This window comes from Bison bison, unplaced genomic scaffold, assembly GCF_000754665.1.
Source record: "Bison bison bison isolate TAMUID 2011002044 unplaced genomic scaffold, Bison_UMD1.0 scf7180017863958, whole genome shotgun sequence".
NCBI lineage: Eukaryota > Metazoa > Chordata > Mammalia > Artiodactyla > Bovidae > Bison > Bison bison.
Window position 1 is genome coordinate 116852 of NW_011494530.1, and position 23640 is coordinate 140491.

The 23640-nt window shown below is 39.8% G+C and overlaps 1 protein-coding gene across 1 annotated transcript in view; it reads left to right on the plus strand.

Annotated features, from left to right (window-relative positions):
* Positions 1 to 17659, plus strand: part of TRIM77 (tripartite motif containing 77) — a 20211-nt gene extending 2552 nt beyond the window's left edge. The window contains exons 2-7 of the mRNA XM_010833925.1: positions 8631 to 9045; positions 10285 to 10380; positions 12983 to 13213; positions 14822 to 14844; positions 15554 to 15651; positions 16940 to 17659. Coding sequence (XP_010832227.1) covers positions 8635 to 9045; positions 10285 to 10380; positions 12983 to 13213; positions 14822 to 14844; positions 15554 to 15651; positions 16940 to 17433 — 1353 coding nt within the window. The 5' untranslated portion in view covers positions 8631 to 8634 and the 3' untranslated portion in view covers positions 17434 to 17659. The remainder of the gene's footprint in view (positions 1 to 8630; positions 9046 to 10284; positions 10381 to 12982; positions 13214 to 14821; positions 14845 to 15553; positions 15652 to 16939) is intronic.
* The last annotated feature ends 5981 nt before the right edge of the window (positions 17660 to 23640 follow it).

The window sequence follows — 23640 nt, forward strand, 5'->3', positions numbered from 1 at the left end:
TGCTGCTAAGTCGCTTCATTCGTGTCCGACTCTATGCGACCCCATAGACGGCAGCCCACCAGGCTCCCCCGTCCCTGGGATACTCCAGGCAAGAACACTGGAGCAGGTTGCCATTTCCTTCTCCAATGCATGAAAGTGAAAAGTGAAAATGAAGTCGCTCAGTCATGTATGACTCTAGCGACCCCATGGACTGCAGCCTACCAGGCTCCTCCTTCCATGGGATTTTCTAGGCAAAAGTACTGGAGTAGGGTGCCATTGCCTTCTCCGCACCTCCTCTTTAGGATCCTATATATTTATTGCTGGTTCTCAGGTAAGAACTGGCAGCCCTGACTCTTCATTCTGGGATATTTTGATGATCAACACACCTTATGTTACGAAAGCGAACAGCAAGAGCAGAGCCCTGGAATGTGGCTTTTTGCTGAGATCTGGGCCAGACAGAGAATGAAGGAGAAGGGAAAGGATTTCAGGGTGGCTTTGTCAGACATCCTGATTCAGTAGGCCCAGAGTAGAGATACACACAGGAACACTCAAAACTGTGTGGCAAGGATGGGGCCTATTCCTTCACAGCAGAATGATAGTACAGACACTAGATGTTAGCAAAGAGATGCCATGTCTCAGAGACCGCATCAGAAATTTCCAGAGTCCAGAAGTGGGAGGTCAGAAGAACTCACCTGACTGTCCTTCAGAGTATTGGAGGCACAGAGACTGTGCAAACAGAGCAGTTTCTAAAGATGGGGCCATGTTTCAAGCTCTGCAGGCCACACTTAGTGGTAAGGTCTAGGGGATGGCTTAGCTACGGATTTTGAACATCTGTCTACTACAGGCTGGATATGCTACCCTCTCCTCAGGAAGACGCACATGGACACAAGTCCACAAGGCCTGCCTTTTTATTTTTTATCATTTTATTTACTTATTTCTGTCTGTGCTGTGTCTTCATTATAGTGCACGGCTTCTTAGAGTGGTGGCTTCCTTTGCTGCTGAGCATGAGCTCCAGTAGTTTCAGCGCGTGGGCTCAGGAGTTGCTGTTCCCCAGGTCCAGAGCCCAGCTTCCACAGTTGTGGCACCTGGCCTTAGTCGCTCCTCGGCGTGTGGGATCTTCTTGGGCCAGAGATTGAACATGTGTCTTCCACATTGACAGGCAGGTTCTTTTACCACTAAGCTCCCAGGGAAGCCCCAAGACCTATATTGATAAGACTTTTCAGTGAAATATGGAGACATCAGAAGGGGCTTCCTGCTGAAGAGAGGTTCTGACCTTCTTCACTCCATTGGCCTGGAATTATCAAGTCTGTTCCTGGTGCCCTGTGAGGAAACGAACATCTCTCCCATTCAGAATTGTGCATATCTGTATCAATATGCCTTTTATTATGTTGTATTCAGAGTGATTGTCCAGTTGACACCAAACCCTTAAAGGGCCCTCTCACATAAAAAATATTTATTGTACCAAATTTCCAGAGAGCTAGAGAACCATTTAATAGAAATCTGGAGCTTGAAAGGTAGATCTATAAAAGACTCATTGAATCCAGGGCCTTCACTCTCTGGATCCAGATCCCTGAGGTCAACTTATCAGGAAGAGCAGATATAGCAAGATTTATTCCTCTCCTCCTCATCCCCAAAGAGATTCAACAATATCCCATTTCCCATTCTTTTCCTACAGTGTAACTTCAAAACTGCTCACAATTCAAAGAGTTCCATCCCTTTGAATCTGGGTAGGGTTATGACCATAACAGGTGAGATACGCTGTGTTGCACAATTCCTCCTGACAATATTGGGATGGAAATAACTAGGAAACTAATTACCAGGCTGTGAGGAAGCCCATGAAGCTACATGAGTGATTAGGTGAAGATATTCTGGGCAGCAGCCCCAGCAGAGGTAACCCAGACAGTGTCATCTGCCAGACTTGTGAGTGAGGTCTTTTGTGTCCAGTACATATTCAGCTTCCAAGAGAATGCTATTAGGTGAGTCTATAGACCCAAGAGACTCAGGATGCTCAGGAGTCTTCCAGAGCTGCTTTTGTTAAATGATTCTCATTTGTTTTTAGTCTAACATGAGATGAGGATTATGCTTCAGGTCTTCAAGTGTCAATTAAAACTCCTACCTTGTTTGAAGTCAAACTGAATGCATTTTCCTAAGTCATTTTGGTTATTGACCATAGGTCCCTTTGGATAAGGATTGGGTAATCTCTACAGTAGATACTTTTCATGATGTCACAGAGAACTTATTCCAAGGGATGTGGTCACCTTATCAATCAAGGAGCTCTACGTCTGAAAATAAGGAAAGTCTGGCAAGAAGGATCATTAACTAGAGAAAAAACCCCTCTGCCTCTTGATAATACTTTCTTGCCTTCTTCTGTTCGTATCTTACAGCAGTATTATTGGCTTCTCTTGTATCTATTCTGCCCCTGGGGGTGCTATTCATTTTATTAACTATCTCTGCAATTCCATGTGGGTCAAGTCATCTTGGTTCCTGCTCAACCCTTGCTAGTCATTACACAGATTCAGTCTGCTGGCACCTGGTAGTTAAACATCCTATCATCTGATTGAGATCAGTAGCCAAGCTATCTAAACACTCTTTATCACTGTCCTAATCCTGGAGAGGACAGCTACCATTGAACTGCATTCTGATGCTATCTCTCTCTCGGCAGCACATTTGTGATAATCTTGGTGGATAGTGTATCCTCTTGGCTTTATTGATAAACACAATGCTGTGATTGATCTTCTGATTTCATAACATATTCACTTTAACATGAAAATGCCCTTTGGCTTTTGAATCCTGTCCAGTCCCATCTTACACAGCAGTTCTTGCATTTCATTGTTAAGCATGGGCCATCATTTTCCTAGGGTTGTAGGAGCCTGCAAGCATCAAATGTGCCCCATCTTCTAATGTCCTTATCAAACTATTATATTCTGTATCCTGAGGAAGTGTCCCCATCCAGTAAACTCTCTCTTATCCTGTTTTATGTCCCAGCCCTTTGATCAAGTATTTCAAAATCTAGTCCTAAGGGAACTCTCACGATCTCTGCCAGTGCACACTGGATAATTCTGCCAGCTTCTTTGGGATACAGTCCCTTAATTCTCAGTTAGACCCAATGTCTTCATGGTTAGGTTTTGCTGAGGATTAAGGAAGCCAGGAGAGAATCTGAAGGGCTCCCTATTGACTCTTAGGGGAGAAACTTCTACTGTGTTTACATAGCAGCTCCAGGTTTAATAGGAAGAGTGAGATATCTCTGTAATCTTTGTGGATCCAGAGAAGTCTTATCTTGTCTTGTCAGTCTTTTCAGTTCATTTGGATAAATACTTTGGAGTGAAATAGAATCTGCCTGCAATACAGGAGACCCAGGTTTGATCCCTGGATCAGGAAGATCCCCAGGAGAAGGGAATGGCAACCCACTCTCCAGTATGCTTGCCTGGAGAATTCCCTGGACAGAGGAGCCTAGTGTGTTAATTTCTTTCATGGATTGTGCTTTTGGTGTTTTATCTGGATAAAGGCTATTCTTTCTCCAGTGAAGTGCTGATGAAAGTTAAAGTGAAAGTCTCTCAGTCGTGTCCAACTCTTTGCGACCCCATGGACTATACCATGGAGTTCTCCAGGCCAGAATACTGGAGTGGGTAGTCTTTCCCTTCTCCAGGGGATCTTCACAACCCAGGGATCGAACCCAGGTCTCCCATATTGTAGGCAGATTCTTTACCAGCTGAGCCACAACGGAAGCCCAAGAATACTGGCTACAGTTAAACACTTGTTAAAAAAAAAAAAAATCAGCTGACTATATCTTTGCAGGTCTCTACTTTCAGTTTCGTTCTAATAATCAGTATGTCTTTCCTTTTCCCAATACTGTGTGTTTTTAGTACTATAGAATTCTACTAACTTTTAAAATCAAGTAATGTGAGTATTCTGATTTTATTTCTTAGGATTGTTTTGGCTATTCTATTTGTTTGGTATGCCATAATACATTTCAAAACCAGTTCGTATATACCTATAAAATTTTTCTAGAGTTTTATCAGAGATTATGTTAAATTTATATATCATATAGAAGAAGATTGCCATTTTAACAGTATTAAATTGTCCAGTGTATAAACATAATTCTCCATTTATCTAGATCTTCTTTTCTTCCATTGATATTTTATTAAAATTATAACTAGTTATTTCATTTTTTTGGCATGCACATATGCCAAGTCACTTTACTTGTGTCCAACTCTTTGTGACCCTACAGATGTAGCCCCCCAGGCTTCTCTGACTATGGGATTCTCCAGGCAAAAATACTAAAATAGGTTGCCATGCGCTCCTCTAGGGGATCTTCCTGACCCAGGGATTGAACCTGCATCTTTTATGTCTCCCGCATTGGCAGGCACGTTCTTTACCACTTGCGCCACCTTCATTTTCTTAAAATTTAATAATTGTGTTCAGACATAATTGACAAAAAATAAATTCTGCATACTTAAAATGTACAATTTGACAATCTTTTGATACATGTATACACTTACAAATCCTCCATCAAAACCAAGATAATGAACATATCAATATATTACCTGCAAAAGTTTCCTTTGCCCTTTTTTTAAAGTTGTAGTATAAGAACACTTAACATGAGATCTACCCATTTAACACATTTTTAATGATACAATACAATATCACTAACTATAGGTACAATTTTTTTTTATCAAATCTCTAGAACTTATTGCATTTGACTAACTCATTATTTGAAGTTATTATAAATGTGAAGTTTAAAGAATTTCAAATACAAAATTTTCATACAGGTGTGTGGCATTAAAATCAATTTTTATGTATTGGCCCTTTGTTTTCTGACCTTGCTAAATTTGCTTATTACTTCCAGGATGTTTTATATTAGATTCTGCCAGAGTCCAACTCCAGCAGCCAGGGATTCAACCTGAAGAGATGGACAGTGTCTGCAATGAGACAGCCTCTCATTTTTCTGTGGACTGCCTGTTTATTCCAAGTTTAAGATTCTCTTTTATATTTTTACAAAAACACTGGGCCAGAGGTTTGACATTTTCAGTTCCTCCTCTCCCAGATTTATTATCTCCATAAATCATTGTTGCTCTTCAAACAGAGTTCCTGCTTTAGTGATTCTCTGGGAATCAGCCTTATCATCTATTATCTACCTCTTCTAATGTGTCCTGTAGTTAACTTGTGATTACATTGTAACTCATGCTACATTCCTCAGTTTACTACTTATCTTCCTAAATCCTGTTTGCCCCTAACATCCTGAGCTCACTATCTCTTAAAAAGGCTTCTAGCTATAGCGTCTCTAAAAATTCCTAACTTCTATAAGCTATAGTAAAATATGCTAACTTTACAACATTCCTTAAATCTTTAACTTCTGTTTTAATTATTTCTAAGCCCTAAATTCAGTAAACTCCTTTGTCATAAACATTCTCCTCACAAATAAGCTTCAGATAGCAATCCCTCCCATGGCCTCAAGCTATGGCCTATGTGCTCATCCTGGAACACTCTTTTGTAAAAGTCCTTGAACAAATGTCAGTGATTAACTTTATGAATTATTTTCTGAGCACAGCTACAGAAGGCTTTTGTGCCTTCTTATGCTCCTCTCAAGAACAATAAGCACCTTAATATTCCTTTTCAGTCAACTCAGCTGAGGAGAAGAAAAGACAAGTCAGAATTACAAGGCCTAAGTCCTTCATCCCGGGATCCGTGCCTGCGGAATGAGGAGAGGGGTCTGGGGCCATGCCTCCATTTTGTCAGTAATGCCTAACGCAGCTCCCGACAAGATTCTTTGGGATTTTCTACACTTATAGCTTTATCATCTATGAATATACATAGTTAGCTTAAAATGTTCTTGTTGTTTAGTCACTAGCTCGTGTCCGACTCTTTTGTGACCCCAAGGACTGGAGCCTGCCGGGCTCCTCTGTCCATGCAATTTCCCAGGCAAGAATATGGAACGGGTTGCCATTTCTTTCTTCAGGGAATTTTCCTGACCCAAGGATCAAACCTGCATCTCCTGCATTGCAGACGGTTTCTTTACCACTCAGCCACCAGGGAAGCCCTGTTCAAAATATACCTCTTTAAATAATCTTTGTCCACTTTCAGTAATACTATATTGCTTTTCATTTAATGTAAAATCCTTATAATATTTCCAATTCCTCTTTTCTATTTCTTGTGTCATTTTTGTCATAAGTTTCATAAACACATGGTTCATTGTTAAGCTATTGCTTTAAATAGTTGATATATGGCAAAACCAATACAATATTGTAAAGTTTAAAAAAAATTAAAAAAAATAGTGAGTTAAAGAAAAATATAAGAGCTTATGTTTTGCCTTTATTCAATTTCCAGTATCACTTATTTTTTGTGAGTAGATCAATTTTCTTCTTAGCACACCATATGCTTTTAAATGAAGAGCTTCTTTATCTCTTTCTTATAGATTAGACCTGATAAAACTGAATTCCCTCAAGTTTTCTTTCTTCTTTTTGAAAAATTCTAATATTTTACTTTTGAAGTATATTTTCACTAGATATGAGAATTTTGGGTGAATAGTTGTTTTCTTTCAGCAATCTAAAGATGTCACTTAATTGTTTTCTTGTCTGCATGGTTTCTGCTCTAATTTTTATCTTTATTTTTCTGTGCATAATCTTTATTTTTCCTATTTCTGTGACTCCCTTAATGAATTTATCTTTGTAAAAAGAAAGAAGGAAAGAAAGAATTTCTCTTTGTTATTTGTTTTTATTTAGTTTTAATATAACTTGCCTAGCTGTGTTTTTGTTTGCTTATTCGTTTTGTATTTTTCTGTCTGATATTCTCTGAATATCACAGATCTCTTTAATGCTGTCTGTCACTAATTTTGGAAGAGCCTCTAAAATTATTTCTTTAAATGCTTCTTTTGCCCTGTTGAGTTTCCCTGGTGGCTCAGCTGGTAAAGAATCTGCCTGCAGTGTGGGAGACTTGGGTTCGATCCCTGAGTTGGGAAGATTCCCTGGAGAAAGGGAAAGGCTACCCACTCCAGTATTCTGGCCTGGAGAATTCCATGGACTGTATAGTCCATGGGCCTGCAAAGAGTTGGACATGACTAAGTGACTTTCACTTCACTTTGCCCTATTATATCTTCATTTTCTTTCTGGAAATCTAATCACACAGATGTTAAACAATGTTAAACAACATTTAATGTTGTCTTACTGCTCTTTGATACTCTGTTCTGTTGTAATTTTTTACTCTTTGTTTTTCCTTTTTGTGTTTAGTTTTTGTATTTTACACTGACATACTCCCATGCTCACTGGTAATTTTCTTACTTGTACCTACTTCTGAACCCAAACATAAAATTCTCTGCATATGTTATATCTAGCCTATCTGCTTATCTTATACTCTTCATCTGTTTCCTAAAATTACCTATCTTGCATGTTGTCAACATTTTTTTAATAAAAGTCTTTAACATACTAATCATAGTTATTATTTAAATTAATTAATTTATTTTAACTGAAAGCTAATTACTTTACAGTATTGTAGGGTTTTTGCCATACATTGACATGAGTCAGCCATGGGTGTACATGTGTTCCCCATCCTGAACCCCCCTCCCACCTCCCTCCTCATCCCACCCCTCAGGGTCATCCCAGTGCACCAGCCCTGAGCACCCTGTCTCATGCATAGAACCTGGACTGGTGATCTGTTTCACATATGATAATATGCATGTTTCAATGCTATTCTCTCAAATCATCCCACCCTCTCTTTCTCCCACAGAGTCCAAAAGTCTGGTCTTTACATCTGCGTCTGTTTTGCTGTCTTGCATATAGGGTCATCGTTACTATCTTAGTTATCTTAATAGTTCTAATATCTGTTTTATATCTAAGTCTGGTTTTGATGACTGCTTTGTCTGTTTAGACTAAATTTTTCTTGCCTTATGATATGCTGCATGATTTTTGTTGAACCCCCGACATGTATATGGCAGTAGATCCTGTGCAGTTCTTTTTGTATGTGGTGGTAAACACAAACTTTCTTCTGCTAGGATTTTAAGTCTAGAGATTTGTGTTAATTTAGTTGGGAATTGGCTTCTTCAGAATTAGGTAACTATTGTTCAATGCCATTGTTAAAAACCATTTCTTTCTGTTTTTGTTATCCTTAGACTATTGGCTTTTCTCCTCAGGCCAACTCATTCTGTGATCACAAAATGGCTATGTAAGTAGGCATTATATCTGGAAAATGACCAGAAACAGAAAAAGCCATCCGTTAATTCTGTGCATCTCTTCTGGAACAAGAAAATTTTTTCTAGAATTGTCCTAGGAATTTTAGCGTCTTATTTCACTGGCCAGGATTTGAACAAATACCTTGTGTTAACCAATCAGAGAGAGTAAAAAAGGGGAAAATTGTGATAGTTTCGGACACAATGTGACTAGCTGCCTATGAATGATCCCAGAACCTCTGATTCTTTGCCTTTGAAAAAGAGATAATATACGTGGAAAATACTGGATTTCTAATAGGGAACTGAGAAGTAGTGCTGGAGGCCAATGGTGGAAAATAATAACACATTTTACTGGTCTATAGGACTCTCTTTTCTTCACCATCCTCAAAACATGGGCTGTCCTCCTATAGGACATATGTGTATTGGCGAGAGAAAGCTTAAGCTCAGCTCACATGCTGAAAGTCAAGAAAGTCCTTTCCTTTTGTTTTCTTAGAAACATGGCATCTGCTTCTGCACAGTGTCTCCCCACTGAGATCATCTGCTCCATCTGCAAGGACACGTTCACAGACCCTGCCACCATTAGGTGTGGGCACCGATTCTGTACTCCCTGCCTCTGTCTCTTGTGGGAAGATGCCCCAACAGTTACTTGCTGTCCTGTGTGCAAGGCGGCATCTCCAAAAATGGACCTCAAAAGCACTATTCTTGCTAAGAAACATATTCGTTCCACCGGAAACTCAGTTATCTGCCAGTTACCTGGCTCTGCCAAGCAGATGTGTAGGACACACCAAGTGATAAAGCTCTACTTCTGTGAAGCTGACAAGAGCCTGCTGTGCTTGTTCTGCTCTCGTTCCACAGGGCATGCCACTCATGAACACTATTCAGTAATGCAGGTTGCAGAGCACTACAGGGTAAGTAATATCTCTGACTGAACTTTAAAATGTGGAAGACCCTGTATCTGATAGGCACTGAGGAAAATACATTGGTTAACAACCATTATCACTTTATGCTATTAACAAATACAATTTTTGAACACCATGTGCCAGGCACTATTCTGAAATCTAGAGATAAAGCAGTGAAGAAACTAGATATCATCCTTGCTTTCCTGATGTTTAAATTCTGTTGAGCTGAAAGAGAGGAATGATGATGAAATTGATGAGGATTAGGATGCTAGTACTTCAGAAGTAATGTGGTAGATGGGCTTCCCTGGTGGCTCAGACAGTTAAGAATTTGCCTGCAATACAGGAGACGTGGGGTTGATCCCTGGGTCAGGAAGATCCCCTGGAGAAGGGAATAGCTACCCAATCTACTATTCTTGCCCGGAGAATCCCATGGACAGAGGAACCTGGTGGGCTACAGTCCATGGCGTCGCAGAGAGTCAGATACAACTGAGCCACTAAGCGTGCACACAGTGTGGAAGATAAATATCTAGTTTCAGTAAAAGTCATTGGCTACCACAAACATGATTATAATGGTCCTGTTCTAATTATAGCAGATTTAGAAACACTGGCCAACATTTTCTAACAGTGCCACAGGAAAACTGAGGGCTAATATTTCACAATTAAATGTAAAGCAAGAGACCTCACAGAATGAATTAAAAGGTATTCCTTCCTCTTCCATTATTTTAGAAGAGTTGGAGAAAGATTAGTATTGATTCTTCTTTAAATGATTGGTGCATTTCATCAGTGAAACCATCTGGTTCTTGGCTTCTCATTGTTGGAAAATTTTTCATTATCGATTCACTCTCTCTACTACATACAGGCCTGTTCACATTTTCCATTTCTTCTTGAGTTAATTTTGGTAATTTGTGTCTTTCTAGGAATTTGTTCATGTTGACTTAAAAAAATGTGTAACATGAAAAAAAAAACAAAAACCCAGAAACAAAAGCAAGATTCACTTCTGAAAACTGACCAGGTTATTATAAATTCAATGCTAGATTCCTCAGATAATGGATTACATTTTTTCAAATTTAGACATTCCATCTTTGTTTGATCTCCCCAGATTTAGGAGATAGTATTCCAAAGGAAAATTACTGACATATCTGCTCTTTTTACTGTTTGTCCCATGTTCATCCCCTTATATCTTCTTTAAAATATCTGAAATGTACTAACTTTGCTATTCTAGTGCTACAAATAATAGTTATTTTGCAGGAGCACCTTCTGATGCAAATGAAGTCTATTTGGAAAAAGAAACAGGAAAATCAACGAAATATAAAAAAAGTGACCAACACATTCAGAGCATGGGAGGTAAGCCGCAGACCCTGAATCCCTTGGAGGCAGTTTGGAACAAATAACCTGGTAACTTACAGTGGAAGAACTTGAATTAAATCATAATGTCCCCTGAGAGGGTGATCAAAGAGAGCTGCATATGGAAAAACATGACCTTCAATGTAGGATTTCATGTTGAATGACCCCAATAGGTAAATAAAAGATTTTTCCTGATTATCTTGATAAAGCAATATCTACCACTAATACTTCAGCAGAGACAAGAAAATGCAGTATCACAAAACAAAATGCAAGGGTCACTCGGATGAAGGTAAAAAAACAGTTCTGTAGGAGTTTAATAAACTTTGAATGTAAAGCTTCTCAAAAAAATAAAAATCACCCTGAAGCTAATGTTTTAGTAGAACCTGTAAATTCATAACACAGAGATCTAAGGGACAAGAAAGCTAAATATGAGAAAAAATCATAGAATTATCTGGGGCATGTAGATAGCTCCTATTAATTAGTACATACGGTACGAGGCAGGCAGTGAGAGATATGGCTGGCAATGTAATTATAGCCATGGCAAGATGCCTAGCTAAGGATTTGGGGTTTTATTATTCATTGGTTCACATTTATGAATGGAGAGCCTGAAACTAAAGAAGTTGAACTACATTTTCATTTTCAAAGAACTCAATGACTTCTAAAGAAGATACATCAGCAGGCTATATTACAGAATATTTCATTAAAGAGAAATCTGTACATAGTGCTGTAAAAATACTGCAGGACAATAACAAAATTACCCTGATCATTTAAGATGGTTTTCCTAATGAACCATTCTTTCATAGGAGGGCATGTGATATGTTGCTCACTGTTATAGGTCCACAGAGAGATATGGAAATGGACAAAAAGAAACAAATCAATGACTTCAGTAGGATATAATCTTGTAAAAGAAGTCATACAACAAATAAAGAAGAATAACATTTATAATACATCACATTTGTAAAGTTCTTGGAAGAAAATTAAAGCAGGGATATATATAAATAGTACAGGTTTGGGGGATGTATGCTGGCCAGAGAATACCCATCATGAAGGTTACATCTGGGTAGAGATCTAAAAGGATCAAAGGGAGTGAGCCAGAAGGTCTCTGAGAACACATACTTCTGGAGCACAGAAGACAGAAGCTATGGTCTGAAAGTCTGGGTCCCCCACAGTTCAAATGTTGAAATTCTAACCCCCAAAATGATAGTGTTAGGAGGTTTGGCCTTTGGAAAGTGATTAGGTCATTAGGAAAAAATCCTTATTAATGGGATTCTTATAAAAGAAGCCCTAAAAAAAAAGAAGCTTAGTAGAGACTTGCCCCTTCTGCCATGTGAGGACAAAACCAGAGGATGGCTATTTAGCCAAGGCATAGAAGAAACCTAAATGTTCGTTGACAGATGAGTTGATGAAGAAAATGTAGTATATTTATACAATGAAGTACTGCTCAGCCATAAAAAGAATGAAATAATGCCCTTTGCAGTAGCATGAATGGACCTAGAGATTATCATACCAAGGGAAGTAAATCAGAGAAAGGCAAATATCATATGATATCACGTGTGGAATCTAAAAGAATGATACAATTACACTTATTTACAGATCAGAAAAGGCCAATAGTCACAGAAAACAAGCCTATGGTTATCAAAGGGGAAGGTGAGGGGAGGGATAAATTAGGAATTTAGGATTAACATATATACACTATTCTACATAAAAATAGATAAACAACAAGGACCTACTTTATAGCACAGGGAGCTATCAGTTCAGTTCAGTTGCTCAGTTGTGTCCAACTCTTTGCGACCCCACAGACTGCAGCACACCAGGCTTCCCTGTCCATCACCAACTCCCAGAACTTGCTCAAACTCACATCCATCTCATCCCATCGTCCCTTTCTCCTTCCACCTTCAATCTTTCCCAGCATCAGGGTCTTTTCTAATGAGTTGGCTCTTTGTATCAGATGATCAAATTATTGGAGCTTCAGCATCAGCCCTTCCAATGAATATTCAGAGATGATTTCCTTCAGGATTGACTGATTGGATCTCCTTGCTGTCCAAGGGACTCTCAAGAGTCTTCTCCAACACCACAATTCAAAAGCATCAACTCTTCAGCACTCAGCAGGGAACTATAATCAGTATCTTGTAATAACCTATAGTGAAAAAGAATTGGAAAAAAGAATTAGCTATACACATGTATATGGATAACGGAATCACTTTACAGTATATCTGAAACGAACACAATATTGAAAATCAATAATACTTCAACAAAAAAATACATGCATATGGTAAAAAATGAAAACCAAGTATGTGAATGTGCTTTGTAAAGTGGAGTATATTTTAATTATTATTAAGCAAAAAAAAAAAAAAGATGCCTATTTAAGAGGTGGGCTCTCACTGTACACCAAACCTGCTGGCACTAATTTTGTATTTCTTACCTTACTGAACAGTGAGAAGTAAATTTTGGTTATTAATAAGCACTCAGTCTTTAGTACTTTTGTTAGTAGTCCAAATGAACGAAGACAAGCATTCTATATACAACACATAGACAACAGATAATAAGGGAAGAATAAAATCCCATCCAAATACATGATCTAATTCATCCAATGTCACTGCAGGGTTTTATAAATCTACGACTGGTGATGATACGAGCTGAATACCCTAAAGTGTGTCAGTATCTCCAGGAAGAAAAGCAAAAACATTTAGAGATGTTGGCAATTGAAGGCACAGTTATTTTTCAGCGACTCAATAGAAATGTAGCCAGAATGATTCATATGGGGAAACTCCTGAGAAAAATATATGAGGAACTGAAGGAAATGTGCCTTAAAGCAGATGTGGACATGCTCCAGGTAAGGACTAAGGACGGATGTTGGCTGCAGAACACCAACCTGCTTGGAAAACACTTGTATCATTTGACAATATATCTTCTTTGACTTCCGTTATTTTTCTGACTCCAAAGTCCAGATTCTGACTCTTCTACCTCTGTGATGGTAGGTTTTGTTCCTCCAGTATAACCTGGAGACAAAACATCAGTTTTGCCTTCTATGGAAGAAGGAGGGCTATGTGGCAAGATTCAAGTAACAGAGCCAGAAAAAAAAAATCTCCCAAACCTTCTTATATCCTTCGACCATACAGTTGCCCTTCCAACTCTCTACAGGCTTTGCATCTAGGGACTCAACAAACCACCAATGGAAAATATTTTTTAAGAAAATTCAGAAATTTCAAAAAAGAAAAACTTCAATTTGCCAATGCTGACAATGATTTACATAGAATTTACATTATATTAGATCTTATAAGTAATCTTATTATTTAGTCACTAAGTCGTGTCCAACGCTTTGCGACCCCATGTATAGCCTGCCTGGCTTCTCCGTACATGCGACTTTTCAGGCAAGAATACTGGTTGTTCATTGTTCAGTTGTTAAGTTGTATCTGACTCTTTGCAACCCTGTGGATGGCAACACGCCAGGCTTCCCTGTCTTTCACTATCTCCTGGAGAATCCTGGAGTGGGTTGCTATTTCTTTCCCCAGGGGATCTTCAACTCAGAGATCTAACCCTTGTCTCCAGCTGGGCAGGTGCACTTTTTACCACTGAGCCACCTGGGAAGCCTTTAAGTAATCTAGAGATGCTTAAAGTATACAGGAAAATGTGTGTATATTATACAGATATACTGTGCCGTTGTATATAAAAATTTGAACACCCGATGGATTTTAGTATCCAAGGGGGTTCTTAGAATGAATTCCCTTCATATAATGAGGGATGACTGTGTTGAACAGATAAGTTAACTTTATATTTGCACTTGATAATATGTGTAACATGTGTAACCATAGGATGCATTCATCCTTTCTATTTTGAAGTTCTAGATTCAGAGAAGGCAATGGCACCCCACTCCAGTACTCTTGCCTGGAAAATCCCATGGATGGAGGAGCCTGGTAGGCTGCAGTCCATGGTGTTGCTAAGAGTCGGGCATGACTGAGTGACTTCGCTTTCACTTTTCACTTTCATGCTTTGGAGAAGGAAATGGCAACCCACTCCAGTATTCTAGCCTGGAGAATCCCAGGGACAGAGGAGCCTAGTGGGCTGCCATCTATGGGGTCGCACAGAGTCGGACACGTCTGAAGCAACTTAGCAGCAGCAGCAGCAGCAGATTTGGAGTCCACACACCAAAGAACTTTGGGGAAACCCCTGTGAATACTTCTGTATATCAGGACAAAGAACAGTCATTCATGCACCCTAAGAACGTTTGACTTTCAATTTTATTAAGATTATGATCTTGTCAGTTAATGTAAATGTGAGATTGGATTTCATATTTATAAGGAGAAGGGAAATGACAAATGATTTTAATCTAAGGAAGAAAACTGGAAATAATGAATTTTTCAGTATAATCTCATATCCTGAAACTAGACTTAAGAGGAGAGTTTGTGCTGAAAACTAAGCCTCCCTCTCTTTTTCTTTACAGGGTGTGGAAGACACAATGAAAAGGTAAGTTTGCTCCTCTATTCAAATCATGATAATTGTGACAGTGATCAGGCTATTTCTGCTAAGATGAACCCTCCCTTTCAATACGAAGTATCTTTCTCTCTGTATTTATTCCTTCCTTCTCTAATAGTCTGCCAGGTTTTATATAGTCTACCCTTTGGTGACCGTATGGTGGAGAGGAGCGCAGTTTCTATTGCAAGGCTTTCTGTAGAAGTTGCAAAGAGATGACGATTTTTCCTGCCCCTAATTTCCAAATCCTAGTTATCCAAGGATTATTCCTGGTCATCCATGGGAAAGGCAGATAAGCTCAGAGAAACAGTAGGTAGAAGGATGCTGAGAAAAGGAGTGAGGTAGAATTCATAAAGAAAGAACATACAATAGTGCTGAGCTTTCATATGTATTAAATGATAAGTTCCAACAATTTTCCGCCTATTAGATTTCAGGAATTAGATGTGAATTGCTGTGTGGATCCTCTAGGGAAGCTAGAAGGAAGGAAACACAGTTTTGATTGCGGCGGCACATTCTACTAGGTTTGATATGCCAAGAGCAAGGAAGTAGATTGTAAAATATCATAGCAACTGCAGTGTTCATCCATCTGAGCAGTTAAATTCATACCCTTTAAAGGTAATTATGAGGATTCTGTTGAAGCATCATCAGTGGGTTGCTAATGATACCTTTGGGCCTATTAGTAAGTGGGCCTTTCTCTTTACAGGAGTCAGTTAATGCAGCTGTATATTCCCCAGCCTTTGGACCCACAGCTCAGTACATGGACCATCACTGGGATGCTGGAAAGGCTTAACAGCTTCCGAGGTGAGAGGCAGCACTCTGCGTGAAGGCAATCACATTGGAAATCACATAGGAAACTACATGAATAGATAACACATTGATGATATCTCTTCACCGCTCTGTCTGTTCTTTGTAGAGAACATATGCAAACCCTTTTAACTTATTTTATTGCTAATTATCAGTCAGAAAAGTTAACTGAAGGCTGTCAAAAATAATCAAATATGACACATAGTTTTTTATTTAGCTACTTGCAGTGAGTTAATAATAAAAAGAACACTTTGACTTATAAAAATGCATATCCATTCAGTGTATTTCATCTTGTAGTTAGCTGTGGATATTTAGATTATATCTGGATATTGAGACTCTTAGAATCACCTTAATGCTGTTATTTAAATGTTTACCTGAATATTAAAGGTAATGCTTGTATATGAAAAATCACAAGACTTTCAAAAAGCTTGAAAACAATCCATAATTCATTGTGTAGAGGACTCCCTGAGACAAATGCAACTGACAGTGAGCCCAGCGGACAAAGGAGAAGCTGGACTGAGATGGGATGAGTTGGATTCTGATTTAGCAGTGACTCCGTTAGAAATTCTGAGAGAAATCACTGCAAAAAAAAAGCACATATAGATATTTGGTTTATTTTATTTTTACTTCTTTAAATGTTAAACCCTTATATCCTAGGCAATGTGATCCCTGTTTAGGACTAAAAATAACAATGTCATATAAAATATAATATATATTTATTATGATTATTTTTTTATTTTGTGATGATTGATTAATGAGATGACTTAAGGGCCATTTTGCTATTTTCTTGACATCTATGAACGGACTCCCAAATTTTTGGTGAGGTAGTGAAAATAAGCCAGAGTCGGACATCCTATATCTTTATGTATTCTCAAAGTTTTCCTTCCTCCAGTTGTATAATTAGGGATTTCCTGGCTCTTTAGATAGATAAGAAGCCCTTCCTGTTCTTTCTATGTATTTCCAGTGACACACTCTGTATAAAAGGGTGTGGTAACACAGGGTGTCTAACATCTGTGATTAAAGGGTATTCTGGAACGAGCCAGTACTGTCACACTTGTGGGAGCTAATTGTTACAAGTTCCAGAACTTTAGGAGCAATTATTAAAGGACTGGCGCCTTGAAACCAGTCATGGTGGGTTGAAACATTCCCAGCAAATGAAACAAATCAGTTTGGCTTCATTTCAGAGATTTGGTTGCTATACATTTGTCACAACACCACTGCAGTTATATGTTCTTCAGAACTTGAAACGCTGTTCTCTGACTTCATTGCTTTCATTTTCCTGAAGTGTATATTACGTTGGATGGGAAAATAAGAAACGGTTGCGTGCCTCTGATTGAAGCCCTGAGACGTCTGCAATGCGGTCCTGTCCATCGAGATGTGCCTTGGGACGCAGCATGTCCAGAGAACACGCCTACATGGGGTGCTCAGACCTTCACCGCTGGCAAGCACTACTGGGAGGTGGATGTGGGAAACTCCGGTGACTGGGTTATAGGGCTCTGCAAGGAGTCCTGGACAAGCAGGAATGATATGCTGCTCAACTCTGAGGACATTTTTCTACTTCTCTGTGTCAGTAAGGATGGCCATTTCAGTCTCTTTTCTACCTTCCCATTCTTACCCCACTATATTCAAAGACCCCAGGGCTACATAGGGGTGTTTCTAGATTATGAATGTGGTATGATAAGCTTTATTAATGTTGCCAGAGGTTCCCTCATTTGTAATTTCCTCTCACGATCTTTCTCTTTCCCTCTCAGACCTTTCATTTGGTGTGGACCCAAATGATCAGGAACAGGTCACAAACCTAACCAAGGTTTTGGGAATTCTAGTAGCTGAGGGGGCTCCTATCCTGGTGACTTCTAGAATGGGGAAAATCAATTATAACTTCACTGTGTTTAACTTCATTTTACCTTTAGGACTTATAATGGCTGCATTATTTTTTAAAGTGGTGGTAGTGTTAATGATGTCCATTTGTCTTTTGTATTTTATTTAAATAAAAGCAATCACATTCATTTTTTTGGGTAGGATATAGGCACTTTTCATCTGCCATCTGAACTTACTAGAGATGAAAGAACACACAGGTGTGGAAACCCAGTCAAATGCATGAATGCAAAGCACAGAGGATTCTTCTTCCAGAGAATCCTTGTCAAAACTCAAGGGCAGCATAGAATTTTCCTCTCCTTCCACTCATCTGGCTAAATTCTACCCCTCCTTTAATCCTGGGTTTCCTGAAGTAGAGTAGATCAATTATAATATGACCTCAAGAACAGCTTATTCTTTCCCTTTGCAAAGCTCACAGTAGATTTTGGATCTTCTTTTGTAGTTTTCAGACTGCAAAAAAGGAAGGCCAATGTCCATCCTCTTCATAACCACATTCCAGGGACGAAACACCAGGTTAAGGATATGAAAGACATCTGAAAAATATTTGAACAAACGAATATGTAGGAAAAACATTAAAAGCAAAGGCTATGTAACCAAAAACATTTACTATCGTGTAGACACAGTCAGTAGCTCAAGAAGTGATGAGAAACATTAAAGAAGTGAATTAAGTTATTGTTCAGGTTCGTGGTGCAGAAATTCAGTTTAGTGGGCGAGATATAGACTGTGTATGATTTGATTCCCAGTGTTGCTCTTAGTAGTTCTCAATGATGAACAGATTTTCAGGAATACACACATGCTTTTACCAGAGGGATCGTAGTACAGATAATATGGCTTAGCTGCTTGGAATCTGCAGTATTTTTAAGGAAGATACATAGAGTGAAAATACTCTGAATATTTATTTTCAAGGATGGACAATGAACTTTATTTCTCACATATAAAAAACATCCAAGCTGTCAAAAAATTTCATTTCAAAGAGTGTTACTGACTTAGAGATTAAAACTTTGCAAAATAATCAGACATTGAAATTCATCTCTTTGGGGATGTATTGCCCAATATAATGACTCTAGTTAACACTATTGTATGATAGATAAGAAACCTGTTAAAAGAATAGATTCTAAGAGATCTCATCATAAAGAATTTTTTTCTTTTTTCTTCTATTTTCATATATATATATATATATATATGAAGTGAAGTGTGAAAGTGTTAGTCACTCTATAGTCTGACTCTGATTCTGTCAGTTGTGTCCAACTCTTTCTGACCCCATGTACTGTAACCTCTGTCCACGGAATTCTCCAGACAAGGATAGTGGAGTGGGTAACCATTTCCTTCTCCCGGGGATCTTTCCAACTCAGGGACAGAACTGGGGTCTCCTGCATTGCAGGCATATTCTTTACCGGCTGAGCCACCAGGGAAGCCCATATATATACATATAAATATTTCTCTTCCCACTCTCCTTTCTTCCGTCTCTGCATCTTTTGTTCACTCTCTTTACAGAGAAAGTGGTTTAGGGGATAATCTCGGGATTAAATGTATTTTTATGAAATTGTAGTGGAAAATAAATTTTAATTAGAGTTTCAAGTATTTGCTTAGGGATTATTTAAAGCAGTCCAATAATGCCCAGGTGGCGCTCAGTTCAGTTCAGTTTCTCAGTCCTGTCCGGCTTTTTGCAACCCCAGGAACTGCAGCACGCCAGGCCTCCCTGTCCATCACCAACTCCCGGAGTTTACTCAAACTCATGTCCACTGAGTCAGTGATGCCATCCAACCATCTCATCCTTTGTCCTCCCCTTCTCCTCCTGCCTTCAATCTTGCCCAGCATCAGGGTCTTTTCCAATGAGTCAGTTCTTTGCACCAAGTGGCCAAAGTATTGGAGTTTCAGCTTCAACATGAGTCTTCCCAATGAATATTCAGACTGATCTCCTTTAGGATGGACTGGTTGGATCTCCTTGCAGTCCCAGGGACTCCGAAGTCTTCTCCAACACCACAGTTCAAAGGCAGCATTTCTTGGGCGCTCAGTTTTCTTTATGGTAAAACTCTCACATCCATACCTGACTACTTAGAAAAACTATAGTTTTGACTAGACCGACCTTTGCGGGCAGGTGGCGCTAGTGGTAAAGAAACCGCGTGTCAGTGCAGGAGAAATGATTTGAGGGTTCCATCCCTGGAGGAGGGCACAGCAACTCACTCTAGTATTTTTGCCTGAGAATCCCAGGGACAGAGGAGCCTAGAGGGCGACAGCCTATAGAGTCCCAAAGAGTTGGACACGACTGAAGTGACTTAGCACACACGCACAATAATGCCCTTATTTTTGGAAGGGATCCAAAAATTGTTGCATACCTAAACTTTTTAGATTGATTCTGACACCTGCCCAAACGGGATAAATTGTCAACAGTAGGTCTCACGCACAGATAACTGAAAACTCAGAATCGACTATAAACAGTAACTATGTGAGGGCTGCGAAAAATGAAAAGTGAAATGAGGAGAGAAGTTAAAACTGGACTCATTACCCGCAATGGAGTGGGATTTTGTGGCATGTTTTTCCGCTTCTCTTTCCCGGCATTGACTGAAAGGAAGGGAGACAGAGCCCTCTGGTTTGCACGGCTTGGGCATGCAGCAAAAGGTCACACACAGACGCCTGCTCTCTGGTCAAAGAACCGGGAAAAGACGTTTCTGGAAAAAGAAAAGTGTGGCAGAAAGTTTTTTATTTTTTTTAATCTTTTTCTTTGTATCTGCTGGGAAGTTTCCCTCCGGGCCCTGGATGGGTAGGCCTCCCGGCTCCCCGCGGCCCCCGCGGGCCTCAGTTCCATTTAGGAGGCGGGGGAGCCCTGGCCACTGGCCTCTCGGCACGCATGGCTGCAGCTCCTCCCGGAGGGGAGGGTCGCACTGCCCCGGGGCTCGGGAAGCACTGCGGCCGGCCGTGCTCTGAGTCCCGGCGCAGCTAGGTCCCCGCCACGCCGGCTTGGTCTACTGCGCTCGGCCGAGTCCTGCCTTGCCCCAGGTGACTGCTGCAGCCCCTCTGGCCGCCTCCCTTCCCCACACCTAGAAGAAGAGTTTACTAGGTTGTCGGTCACCTATGCACGCGTGCTCAAGCGTCTGTGCTCCTTGACTGCTGTGGTGGCCTTCTCTCGGTGACAGCATGGACTGTAGCCTACCAGGCTCCTCTGTCCATGGGATTCTCCAGGCAAGAGTATTGGACAGGGTAGTCATTCCCTTCTCCAGGGGATCTTCCCGACCCAGGGATCCAATCTAGGTCTCCTGCATTGCAGGCAGATGCTTTACCATCTGAGTCACCAGGAAAGCTCCAAACCACTTATTCTTCAATTTAAAAAGGAGGGGAAATTTTTCTTTCGCAATACAGTTGTTCAGGGGCCCAGTCATCTGGGACTCTCTGCAACCCCATGGACTTCAGCACGCCAGGCCCGCGTCCCCCACCGTCTTCCGGAGTTTGTCCAAGTTCGTGATCATTCATTGGTGATGCAGTCTAGCCATCTCATGCTCTGACACCCTCTTCTCCTTCTGCCCTGAATATTTCCTAGCATCAGGGACTTTTCCAATGAGTTGCCTATTTGCATCAGATGGCCAAAATACTGGAGCTTCAGCATCAGTTCTTCTAACAAAGTATTCAGGGTTAATATCTCAAGATTGACTGGTTAGATCTCCTTGCTGTCCAAGGGACTTTCAGGAGTCTTCTCCAGCACCACAGTTGGAAGGCATCAATTCAGTAATACAGTAGCAATCAATTAACAATACAGTACACCATATCAAAAAACTGTTTAGATCTTTCAGAATTCAAAGATATTGCTGGCCATGTCCACACCTCAAATTTCTCACATTGTTAAACAGCTTGGTATTGTGACTGATGATTTCTTTTTACTGTGGCAAAAACAGAATATTCCAGTCAAAGTCAGATTTTGAATTATTATAAAGGTTTCCCAACTAAGAGTCATCCCCCTCTCCAACAGTTTTCCTCCTGTATAAAAAAACAAAACAAAATAAAAATATGGTTTTGTTGTTGGTGTTAATTTCCTCCAAATAGCTTGGACTTCCACAGTTTGATTCATCCTATAGCTCCAGGAGGTGAGTCCTATTTGGTCTGGAAAATCAAACAATAATAGTACCAGCCAGGGACTGGTTTAGCAAAGAATAGTTAACTAAACTTTTCTACTTCCATTATTTGATTTAAGTGTCACAACCATCCAAGCAGGATTTCTTGTTCAAAATCACCCTGCTGAGAAGTGCGGGAGTAAGAAATCACTTTTGACCCAAATTAAAATCCACAAGTCATCAAGTCTCCTAGATCAGGCAAAATACAAGCAACATGTTGTTTTCTAAGCAACTATGTTAATTCATTCAACAAGTGTTTTCTGGCAAGCTGACAGTTCAAGGGACAATCTACCAGCTTGAGAATGTAATGGTTAATAAAACAACATCCTTATAAGAGATAATCAAAGATTTAAAAACAAAACCACAGCTGTTAAAATGAAGAAATGTACACAGTGCCACTGATCTGTACTTCTTCTGCCCTCACCCACGGTCTAGAAAATGCTTTAAGGCCTCCTCTGGTGGTCCAGTGGCTAAGACTCCTCACAACCAATGCAGAGCGCCCAGGTTCCATCCCTGGTCAGGGAACTAGATCCTATATACCACAACTAATATCAAAGTTCCAGTGTGCTACAACTAAGACTCAGCACAGCCAAAATAAAATAAATAAAAGTAACATTAAAAAAAATTTTTTTAAATGCCTTTATTGCAACCCATTGATTAAAATGTAGGAAAGTGCACATACACAAGATATAGTCACAAACTAAGTGGTTTCCTTTGATGCCCTTTATCTCAAATAGAATTTGTCATTAAAAATAAGTTTCCAAATATATGAATTAATAGGGTTAATTTTTGTAAAAATGGTTTGGATTTCAACTAAAGTCTACTTATATGAATATAGCTACATTTTAAAATTTGCCCTTCTATCTTTATTATTGACACCCTTGCATTTAAAAACAAAACAAAGGGATTATTCTAAAGTTCTCTGAAACTATTACCAGGAACTCCTCGCCACCGTGATGTAACTCTCATTCGTAACAGACAACACCAGAAAACAAATCCTTTTAACATTTTCTTTTGTAAAAAACATTTCAGTTCAGTTCAGTTCAGTTCTGACTCTTTGTGACCCCATGGACTGCACCATAACAGGCTTCCTTGTCCATCACCAATTCCCGGAGCTTGCTTAAACTCATGTCCATTGAGTTGGCGATGGCATCTAACCATCTCATCCACTGTTGTCCCCTTCTACTCCTGCCTTCAATCTTTCCCAGCAACAGGGTCTTTTCTAAGGCGTCAGTTCTTCCCATCAGGTGGCCAAAATACTGGAGCTTCAGCTTCAGCATCAGTTCTTTCAATGAACATTCAGGGTTGATTTCCTTTAGGAGGACTTACCTAGTGGTTCAGATGGTAAAGCATTTGCCGACAATGCGGGAGACCCAGGTTCAATCCCTGGGTTGGGAAGATCCCCTGGAGAAGGAAATGGCAACCCACTCCAGTACTCTTACCTGGAAAAATCCCATGGAGGGAGGAGCCTGGTAAGCTATAGTCCACGGGGCTGCAAAGAGTGGACATGACTGAGCGACTTCACTTTCTTTCTTTCTTTTCCTTTAGGATGGACTCATTCAAATTCCTTGCTGTCCAAGTGTCAGGGGACGTTTAACTTTAAGGGATCCAATGTGTTCTTCTTTTGTGTGCTGTTTCTCAAGGACTCTCATTTCCTTATCAGTTCCTGGAAAACAGGAGCGGGCAGAGCTACATGCAGTTCTGAGATCATAAGAAAGGGCACCTGCTTGGATTCCTTTTAGTGACTCCCTTCCTTGACCTTTTACTTAAAGTAATCTATTCAGTTATGCCCCTCTTACTCAGGATACAGAATGCTTTCTGGCCCTTTGAAGATTGCTATTTGCTTGGCTTTGTTTTGCTCATTTTTTTTTTACTGCCTAATTTCTGCTTTATTGACTATGCCAAAGCCTTTGTGTGGATCACAATAAACTGTGGAAAATTCTTCAAGAGATGGGAATACCAGACCACCTGACCTGCCTCTTGAGAAACCTATATGCAGGTCAGGTTC